The sequence below is a fragment of the Elephantulus edwardii genome, unplaced genomic scaffold (assembly GCF_000299155.1).
Source record: "Elephantulus edwardii isolate Elephantulus edwardi_28Jun2011 unplaced genomic scaffold, EleEdw1.0 scaffold00105, whole genome shotgun sequence".
In the NCBI taxonomy this organism is placed as follows: domain Eukaryota; kingdom Metazoa; phylum Chordata; class Mammalia; order Macroscelidea; family Macroscelididae; genus Elephantulus; species Elephantulus edwardii.
In genome coordinates this window covers 1,183,885-1,194,671 of record NW_006399855.1, presented here as the reverse complement: position 1 = coordinate 1,194,671, position 10,787 = coordinate 1,183,885, and the positions used below count along the sequence as shown (strand labels likewise).

Below are 10,787 nucleotides of genomic sequence, written 5' to 3'. Positions count from 1 at the left end.
GCAGACTTTCCCATCGCAATACGTTTTTTGATTTCCTGGCTACTGGAGCCAAGAGTGTTGACCGTGGACCCGAGCAACCTGAAGCTGTGAACAATCTCAATCTCTTCGCCATCCATCCTGATGCTACCGATTGGTCTGGTGGTGACAATTTTTGTCTTCTTGACATTGAGCCTCAGTGCATACTGAAGGCTGCAGTCCTTGACCCTCTGCAGTATAAGTGCATGTGGTCCTCCTCAGTTTCAGCAAGCAGAGTTGTGTCATCTGCATAATGCAGATTGTTGATAAGATCGTCCACCAATCCTAATGCCACGCTTCTCCTCATAGAGCCCAGCCTCTTCAGATAATCTGCTCTGCATACAGGTTGAAAAGGTATGGAGATAGGACACATCCCTAAAAAAATTATTTCCCTAGTTAAAAGTAAAGGAGTGGCTTAGCAGGCATTTATCTGAAAAACTGGGCTTTTAGGTGTGCATAAGCCTAATTAAAAAATTAAAAAGCGGCAAAGGAGCTATGACACAAAATACAATTTAAGATCACATAGGAAACTGCATCTAAAACACAAAAACTAAAGATAGTTAAGTATATGGAAACCATAAAGCAAAGTGAAGAAAATGGAGATGTTAACTATGAAGAATATTAAACAGAAGCATTTTGACAGCTTATAAAGGTGTAATATTAGCAAAATAAAATATATATCTTTTGTTGTTTTTTCAAACTACCTGAAGTAAAACCAATTCCCAACACTCCTACACTCAAATATTGTAATCACTTTTATAAAGTATAATAGCACATCATGGTAATGCAAAATTGCTATTAAAACAACCAAACTATCACAATTTCTGTACTTCATTATAAGCAAGTAAATTATTCATGGGCTGACACATACCTCCCTTTGAGTAGCTTTACTACATGCTATAGTAGAAAAAAAGAATTAAGTCAAAGAGAACTGCTTTAAGAGTTGTTCTATCTCAATCTGCCCACAAAGAACTCGTAGCAAACAGGTCATTTATCTGTGGAAAAGGCTGAGAACACACAGCTCCATTAGGAGGTATAATCAAAGGGTGATTAATTTTAGCTGCCAAGTAATCCATACAATGAATCATTAATTAAATCACTATGGAATCCTTCTAATCTCCAAAATTTCTATGATGCTAAAACAAAACAAAACAAAAAACCACACACACAATATACTTAAAAGTAGTCAATTAAAAAAATTCTTATTATTTTTTAGTGTCCTTATATATATATAACAAGCATAAGAGACAAATTCACAAGAGGGTCATGTGATTTGCAAAAATATACAAGGCACACTTTTGCTTAAAAATGCTTCTTTGTCAAGAACAAACTGGGAGGAGGGTAGAGAGAATAGTGCAACAATGAATGAGTGGAAGCCCAAAATCTCTGTAAATGTTTATGAAAATTAATAAAATATAATTATAGGAAAAAAAAAAAAAAATGCTTCTTTGTAATATTGACTGTGATAAATTAGAACACTTACCAAGAAAGTACTATGACGAGGGCAAAAATCACTGCCTTCACTTCACATCCATTATAACTAACCTAATTATCAAACACTATATATCAGTTTCAAGGTACAGATACCACACCACAGTCTGTATAGTATTTTTTAATATCAAAATTGGTCCCTAAATCAGCTACCTTCACTAGTTACCACAGGCATAGTTCAGTATTAGAATTTTAAATGTGATGTACCAGAAAAAAAGACTTGCAAATTTAATTTCTACAGGTGCACCTTAAAATTTGTGCAGAATTTAACAGTGACATGTACAAATTAAAATACAAAGAAGGCAAACCTGTGAAGATACATCAAAACAGAGAATTTATCCCCCAATGTTAAGGGTTTTTTTAAAACATAATAAGAAAACATACTCACAAAGTAAAGTCATCATATACTTGCCAAATTTCCTTTTAAACTAGAAACAAAATTATAATAGACTCTCACAAATATGAGTACCTAGAATATTACACTTAAATATCCTCCTGGAATGTTAAGAAATCACCTGCAATAAGCCCTTTTCCATAAACTCTTTCAGTAGAATGCAGATTTTTTAAAAATTTCTAAAGTATGAGCCCCAAAATAAATTATCTGAGAAACATTTGTAAAATCACCTGTTTTGTCTCTCAGTGTTCTGTAGCTCCCTGTGGTCCCTCTTCAGGTGTTTGGTCAAAGACGTAAAGTATTCTTTTAAAAGATTCTGGAAAGGCTGTTGTTTCTCTGGACTAATTATCTCACTAGGAGGAAAACTCAAATTAAACTTCTCTGCAGCACCTTTTACTTTCCTTGGTACAAGTCCAGCAATATCATCTCCACAATGTCGACAAAAACTAATCACCACAGAAACATGCGTATGAGATTCTCGATCAGCATTAATAATATTTTTTAGCTGTTCATAGATTAAGGAAAGGCCTTCCTTGTCAGTGAAAATCCCAACTATTGTCAATTCTGCAATGAAACGCAAATCAGTTCTTAATTTGGTAATGTTAGGTGTTTTATCTTCTTTTCTTGCTTCAAAATGTTTTTTCCAAACCTGAAGAAGTGATGAGGCAAAGTCAGCATAGCGCTGGTGAAAGAGAGAGCATAAGTGCACAGCACAGTTCACATCAGATATTTTTAGCTTTGCCTCCACAATAGAAGCTACAGCTTCTGCAATGTACTTGCTTAAATTTAGGCCATTAAAATCATGGGACAAGGAGTCTCTCTGCTGTTCTGTAATAGTTTTTAGTTTCTTGACAAATGCAGTATTTTTCTTCAAACTTGAGTCTAGGCGGCTAAAAAAATTTTCCTCTGGTCGGTTGTCTGGAGCATTTTGATTTCTGTTTCGAAGTTCCTTCCTTAATTGGTGCCGTTCCCAAGCCTCCTGGTGAAGCTGAAGGGATTCTTCTTTCTCTCTACAAAAAAAAACCCACAAATATTCAAGTAAATATACTATCCAGATAATTATGAAGCCTCAATGACAAACCCTATTAAGTGTCAAAGTCAACGAAAAAGGCAATCTCTAAACATCAGCAACCAAGAGCAAAAGGCACTTGACTACTTTTAAAGACATTTTACTAACTGTAATAACATAACATTAATAATACATTTTAAGATAATGATGGTCCAATATAGGGAGCTCTGGTGGCATATTTCATAGGAATAGTTCTGCTAGTCTAAAGATGACATTTCTCCATCATTTGAATCTACTGGCTGCTCTGAGGGAAGATAGAGGTAATCTCTCATGCTTTTTATAGCCTCCAAAGACTCACTAGAAGGTCAGCTCTGAGTTGATTACAACTTGATGGAAATGAGTCAATTAGGAGTTCAGTGTAGTACCAACTGGACTAAAGCAAAGAATTGTGAAGATGATTAAAATTAAAACCAATTCTGCCAAGTGGAAAGCTTAATGAATAAAAACACACATGTATTCAAATATAACTAACAACAACTGAAGCTCATTGCCATCAAGTCAGAAATTATTTATAGGTGACCCTCTGCAGGTTTTTAGAGACTATAAATCACACTGGAAATTGTCTATCTTTCTCCCTTGGGTTCACTGATGAATTCAAACTATGAGAGAGGAAGTCCTTTGGGTTAGCAAGGCATCATGTGAAATACACATATCTGATAAATATCTGACAATATAAAACCTTTTCTTAGATCAAACTGTCTTTTAGAGATTTTAGGAGAAGAGGCAAAGAGGCTAAGAAAGCCAAGTTCGGCAATTGCAGTCCAGCCAATATTGCCCAAACTTTGGAGACCTGAGAATAGAAAACTTTAAATGCCTTAAAATGTCCAACCACAAACGAATGGATTGAGAAATTACGGTACATTCACACAATGGGATACTATGCAGCACACAGAAGCAATAACTTTGTAAATTATTACCTAACTTGGGAGGGACTGGAGAGCATTATGCTGAGTGAACTAACTCAGTCCCACAAGGATAATATTGTTTAAATTCGTTATTGTAGAATGAGTATAAGGATCCAGGAGGGATGGGAGAGGCTGGAAGCAGAGGGATGTGGATGTACAGGGGAAAGAAGGGATTAATAATGGGATTGTACAATTTGATGGGAGTAGGGTGAGGGAAATTGAAAGAATTTGTTCTAATTTGTATTAGAATTTTGTAAATAAACTAGTAAAAAAAAAAGACTGAATGGAAAAAACAACAACAAAATACTACTTCGTGGTAAAAATGGTTAAACACTCAGCTACTACCGAAAGGCTGGCAGTTCACATCTAGAGGTTTTGCAGAAGAAATGGCCTGAAAATATACTTTCTTAAAGGTCAAAACCATTGATAATCCTAAAAAAAAAAATTAAATAAAATAAAAATAAAAATAAAAAACCATTGATAATCCTATGGAAGAGCACAGCTCTACTCCAAACACTGGAAGGTGCTCTGAGTCAGAATCAACTCAATGACAACTAAGGTTGTTTTTGTTTTGGTTAAAATAGTCAATGGATACCTACTGAAACTGAGTAGTGACAGCAGATAATGGCTTGGGGTAGTAGGCCATTACACCGTACTGGGGTGGTTTGAGTTTACTGCATATTTGTTTGAAATTTTTACAATAAAAGTTGGGAGAATTTTTTAAATTCTTCTGCAGGAGAGAAATGCAAGCAAATGTCATTGTGTAGCTGAATATTCTAGAGAATTTAAAGTTAAAATGAAAAAAAATTAAAATAAAAAGTTAAAATGTAAAATAAACAAGAAATCTTTATATTCTAAAACTGAGCATTACCACTCCAAAACGTAATGGTAATTCTCTTTATTAAGAGGTACAAGAGAATTCTGTGAGAAAGTAAATTTCTGCACTACAGAATTTATGAAAATTCAAGTTTGCAAACAGTTTTTTAAATCTGTATCTGAAAAGAGTTCATGCTATTCAACAAGGGTCACTCTTAGTGTTTATTCTAAGAGGACAATCTTTTTTCACAATTAATGTGCCATAGCTGATTCTTCAGTGGGTTTTCAAAGGCTATTAAATCACACATCCTTCTCTCACCAACTGGCTGGTGGAGTTGAACTGTCTGCCTTTCGTAAGCAGTGTAACTCCTTTCCACTAAGCCACCAGCGCTTCCTAGAATCCATTAACTATATCAAATTACAAAGATTAACTAAGTCAAAATTAAAGTGAGAAGCACAATGGAACCAGGCACAAATATTTTAGTTAGATCAACCTAGGTTCACATCACAGCAGTGGCACTACTTACTATAAATTTAGGCAAAATACTTAACCTCTCTAAGTCTCAGTCTACTAATCTGTAACATGAGGATTACAAAACTTACCTCTTCAGTACTGTTTGCTTTAAGGATATGTGGTATACAATGTGTGGCAAATAAAACCTAAATGAACCGTAGCTATAAAAAAATAAAATATTTAACTGAAAACCCTCCAACAGAAGCATTTTTAACATGAAAAAGACAAAAAATTTAAATAAAATTTAGACTGCCTCAGATATCAAAAAATATGTTTAAAATTATTTCATTTAAATAAAGTATCCTAAAATATACTTCAATCAGCAAAACTAGCAAATCAAACAAGATCCTTCAACTCTCAAGGTACATGCATACTAAGGATGTTTTATTTCAAATCATCCTTCTCCAAATTATTCCAATCTGTCTATTTTTTCCATAATACATTTTCTTACTTCAACTGAGCAGCTGCTTCTTCTTGCTGACGTTTCACCTGCTCTTCTTGCTTCTTTCTCTCTTCCTCCTCATGTTTCTTTTTGTCTTCTTCCTCTTTTTTCTTTAATTCTTCCTCTGCTTTCACCTTTTCTTCTTCTTTTTTCTTGCGATCCTTGTCTTCTTTTTTCCTCTTATCTTCTTCCAGCTTCTTCTTTTTATCTTCAGGGATTTTAATAACCTCCTTCTTGGCAGTAAGTTTGATATCATCTTTTGGCTTCTCCCTGTTCACTTGCCGCCTTTCACTGCAATCTTTTTCTTTGTTGTTTAATAAAGTTTCTTTTTCTTCCATATTTGCTGGCTTTTTACGCTCAGCTGGCATTATGTTACCCAGGACAATCTGTAAGAGTAAAAGAACGTTAGTACTGTAAATGCAGTAACCTTTTATTTAGTGAAATCACACTTTTTTTTTAAACAGGATGTATCAATTTAATTGGACAATTGTGAGAAATTTAAAAATGTGTACAAAAGAGATAATATGTCTTTGATTTTTTAAAGTTATCTACCATATCAAGTACAACAATGAATGAATGGAAATCCAAAATCTCTGTAAATGTTCATTAAAATAAAATAAAATTTAAAAAAGACAACAATTTAAAAAAGTTATCTACCGTATCTTAAATCTCTTATTATTAGATATAGAGGCTTAAGGTTTGGGTTTGGGTTAGTGGGGATTTTTTTCTTTTTCCATTTTTTATAACTGCAAATGATATAATATACAAACAAGTGGAAAAAGCAGTGTCAAAATCCTCTAGTCACTTCTGTCTGTCTACGTTTTGAACATCGCCTGTTTTGAAACTTTGTCTGACATATTTGGGGCTTGTTGTCAAAAAGAACTAGTCCTTGGAGAAGGACATCATGCTTGGAAGGGTAAACGGACAACACAGAAGAGGAAAGAGCCTGGATGAGATGGATTGACAAAATGACAGTGGCAATGAGAGCAGTGAGGTTGACTCAGGATAGGGCAAGGCTCAGAGTTAATGTTCATAAGGTATGAGTTATACTTGATTCAATGGCATATAACAAGAAGGACCTCCTATGTACCTATCTTCTTTCTAGCCATTATCAACTCCAAAATATAATCATTTAATCACAAATACAGTCAGGCAGTGCTAGTCTGAGAATACTCTAAATCTGCTTAAACCCACATTTCAGTAGTTCAAATCCACCAGATGCTCTGCTGGAGAAGGAGGGGCAATCTCCTTCTGTACCAGTCAGATCTGATTTGACGGTACACACACAAAGAAAAAACCTAATAAAATAAAATGAAAAAAATTTAAAAAAAAAAAAGCCCCACATTTCACACTGTTAAGATGCCAGTCCACTATTTGACACAATATTCAACAGGCGTATTAAAGGTACAGTACAAGTCTCTGTCATCTACAAGCTGCTGGAGAAAACAGAGGATTCACAAATTTAATCTACTTTAACCTTATAATCAAACTTTAAATGTAGAAAATATTAAATATTCCATGTTAGAATGTGTTTTTGGAAAACCTAAAACATACTGTCACAGAGTTGGAATGAATTCTTAGCTGACCCTCCATCGGATTTCTGAAGCTATAAATGCACAGAAGACTGCTCATCTTTCTCCTGCAGAACAGCTGGTGGATTCAAACCTCCACAGGCAAGGTCTTTTGAGTTGGCAGCTCTTCTTACAGACTATGCCACCAAATCTCAGATTCTTCATTGTTGTTGTTAGGTGCCATCGAGACCACAACTCACGGTGACTTAATGAACAACAGCTCTGAACTCAGTCCTAACCTGAGTCTTCCTCATCATCTCTGATATTCTTGGGATCATTATTACAAGAATCTGATGGACTGAGTCACGATGTCAATGCATCTTCTTGAGTCTTCCTCTCTTTCACTGACCTTTCCAAGCACAGTGGTTTTTTCCCAAGGACTGGCCTTTCCTAACAATACACCTAAATTGTGTGAGACAAAGTTTCACCACCTGTGCCTCCAAGGAGTACGCTGGTTGCATGTTTTCTAAAACATATTTGTTCTGGAAGTCACAACTCAAAGGATCTTCTATCATCCTTATTCACTGTCCAACATTCAGATGCATAGCAAGCAACTGAAAGGGCCATGACTTGAATAAGGCGTGCCTTAGTCTTTAAACTGCGATCATTAGGGAGGTGTGGTGGCCTAGTGGCAAGAAGCTGCACTGCAATCCCAGAGGTGCACGGTTCGAATCCACCAGATGCTCTGCTGGAGAAGGAGGAGCAATCTCCTCCTGTATCAGTCAGATCCAATTTGACAGTTGTTGTTGTTAAGTGCCATCGAGTCGCCTGCGACTCTTAGCGACCCTATGTACAACAGCCCTAAACTCTGTTGTCCTGTGCCAATCACACTGTCTCTGACACTCCCATCCCGATGATCCCAGTCACTGAATCAATCCACCTCACAAAGGGACTTCCCCTCCTGCGCTGTCCCTCCACCCTCCCAAGCATGATGTCCTTCTCCAAGGACCGGTTCTCTCTTTACAACATGACACACAAAAATAATAAAATTAAAACAAAAAAAACCCTAAACTGACATCATTGCTCCTTATATCTTAGTGCAGTCCTTGACAGCATATTTACCCTATGCGTAGTATCTTTTTATTTCATGACTGCTGGTATCAAAGGATCTTAGCAAGATAAGTCACTGGCAACAATCTTTTCTCTATCATTTTGCTTATTGCTCTGTTGGTGAGGATTTTGTTTTCTTGATGTTATGATATAATCTATGTTGAAAGCTGTGGTTTTTATCTTCTCCAACAGGAATTTCAAGTCATCCTCACTTTCAGCAAGCAAGGTTATATCAAAAGCATAGCACAGGTTGTTGACAGATCTTCCTCCAATCTTGATGTCACATTCCTCAGCATAATGTCAAGTCTATCAAATGATCTGTCCAACGTATAAACTGAACAGGTATGAAGAAAGGCTAAAGCCCTGACACATACCTTTTTGGATTTTAAACCAGGTAATCAACCCTTCTTATGGTTTGGACAACAATCTACTGGCCTGGCAAGCTCCGGTGGCCTAGTGGCAAGAAGCTGCACTGCAATCCCAGAGGTGCATGGTTCAAATCCACCAGATGCTCTGCTGGAGCAGGAGGAACAATCTCCTCCTGTACCAGTCAGATCTGATCTGACAGTACACATACACACACACAAAATAATAAAATTTTAAAAAAATAATTAAAAAAATCAACTACTTTAAAAAAAACTGGTCTATGTTTAGATGATAATGATGCATAATCATTATTAAATAGCTGGGATTTCCAGTCTTCTCAATATTAACTATAATTTGTTACGATCCACACAGCCAAATACCTTTGCATAGTCAACAAAAGAAAACATTTTTCTGGTATTCTGTGTTCAGCCAAGATCCATCTCACATCAGCAATGGTATCATCCTTGGTCCTACAGCCTCTTCTAAATCAAATATGAACTTCTAGTAGTTCTCTTTCAATGTACAGTCCAGCCATTTTGTTTTCTTTTTTCACATTACACTTTCTATTCATTTATTCGTTCATTCATTTATTAATTAGGAAAAGGCTTTAAAATGCTTAAAATTGGAAAAGTCACAGGATAGACATGACAGGAAGAACAAAGAATTGAATTTAAACTGGATGACACTTTGTTAGTTTTTTCTTAAGTGCAACTCTGGTTGCACTTAATTCAAGACATATTGTTGTTTTCATTCCATGATATATTCAGTACTCTTCTCCAGGATCACCTTTCAAAGGCATCAGTTCTTCTTTCATATTTAATCGTTGTCTAACTTTAAGATGCATAGGAAGCAACTGAAATGACTACAACTTGGATCAGGTGCATCTTAATCTTTAAGCTGATAATCTTGCTACAACATGCTAGCAAAGGTGCAGAGTCAGAGAAAGAGGAAGATCCTCAGCAGAATGGATTGACACAGTGACTAAAACAATAGGCCTGAAAATGTATGACAGAGATTGTGAGGAAGGTGCATATAAAGCAAGGCTCAGATTTGTTTTTCATAGACTTGCTGACTCAACAACATGTAACAGTAACAGTATAGTGTTTCTACAGTTTTTGGTACTACTAATACTGTGATGTACTGGATAATTTTTTGGAATTTTGTTGTTGTTGTTAGCTTAATGTCCTGTGCACGGCAGGATATTTAGCAGAGTTCCTAATGTTGATCCAGTACATGCCAGCAGTTGCCACCCTCTCTTTACCTCGAACAACCGAAAATTCGGTCAAGATATTGCCAAGAATCTCCTGTGGGAGAAAATCATCCTTAATGAAAACAACTGCACTGGTCAAATGTGGCTACTTAAATATAAAGTAGGCTAAAATTATACCAGGGAGCTCTGGTGGCCTAGTGTTAAGGGAGTGTGCAATAATACTGAAGGCATTCAGTTCAAATTCACCAGCTGCTCCACAAGAGAAAGATAGGCAATCTCCTTCCATGTCATTAAACTGCCTCTGAAAATCCACTGAAGGATCAACTATGGGTCAGATCAAACTCAACTGTACACAACAATAAGATAAACTGAAATTTATATTCTTAACTCACTATCCACATTTCAAGTGCTTCATTCTATAAATCTTACTTTGAGATTTTATCATTATACGAATATATGCTTTTTATTTCATTTAGAGTATATAGAACAGAATAAAAATTGCCCCCTTAGGATTAGCAAGGCTATAATCTTTCCTGTAGTTGATGGCCACATTTTTCTCCACCAGAAAGTGTGTGGTTTCAAACCATCCACCCTTTCAATTAGCAACAGATGGCTTAAATACTGTGCTACCAGAGTTTTGTCCTTTCACTTTCACATGAGGCTAGTAGCTATAAAATCACGCAGTGCTTATAATATAGAACATTTCACCCACCATTACAGGAAGTTCCATTGAACAGCATTCATCAGTAGTAACAAGTTGAGTTTACTGAAAATAACAAATCAGAAACAAAACTCTTTTTCTCTGTAGTTCTTTTTTTCTAAAAATGTATTTCTCTAAAATCAGAAGTAGTTTCTTCAAGCAACAAATGCTGGCGAGGTTGTGGAGAAACTGGAACCCTGATTCACTGTTGGTGGGAAAGTAAAATGGTGCAACCCCTGTGGAA

The 10,787-nt window shown here is 35.9% G+C and overlaps 1 protein-coding gene across 1 annotated transcript in view; it reads right to left on the bottom strand.

Moving 5' to 3' along the window:
* The window catches only part of UPF2 (UPF2 regulator of nonsense transcripts homolog (yeast)), a 178,389-nt gene that overhangs the window by 155,828 nt on the left and 11,774 nt on the right, over window positions 1-10,787 (bottom strand). The window contains exons 2-3 of the mRNA XM_006891842.1: window positions 5,656-6,032; window positions 2,131-2,910 (exon numbers count right to left, since the gene is read on the bottom strand). Of these exons, the coding sequence (XP_006891904.1) occupies window positions 2,131-2,910; window positions 5,656-6,014 (1,139 nt within the window). The 5' untranslated portion in view covers window positions 6,015-6,032. The remainder of the gene's footprint in view (window positions 1-2,130; window positions 2,911-5,655; window positions 6,033-10,787) is intronic.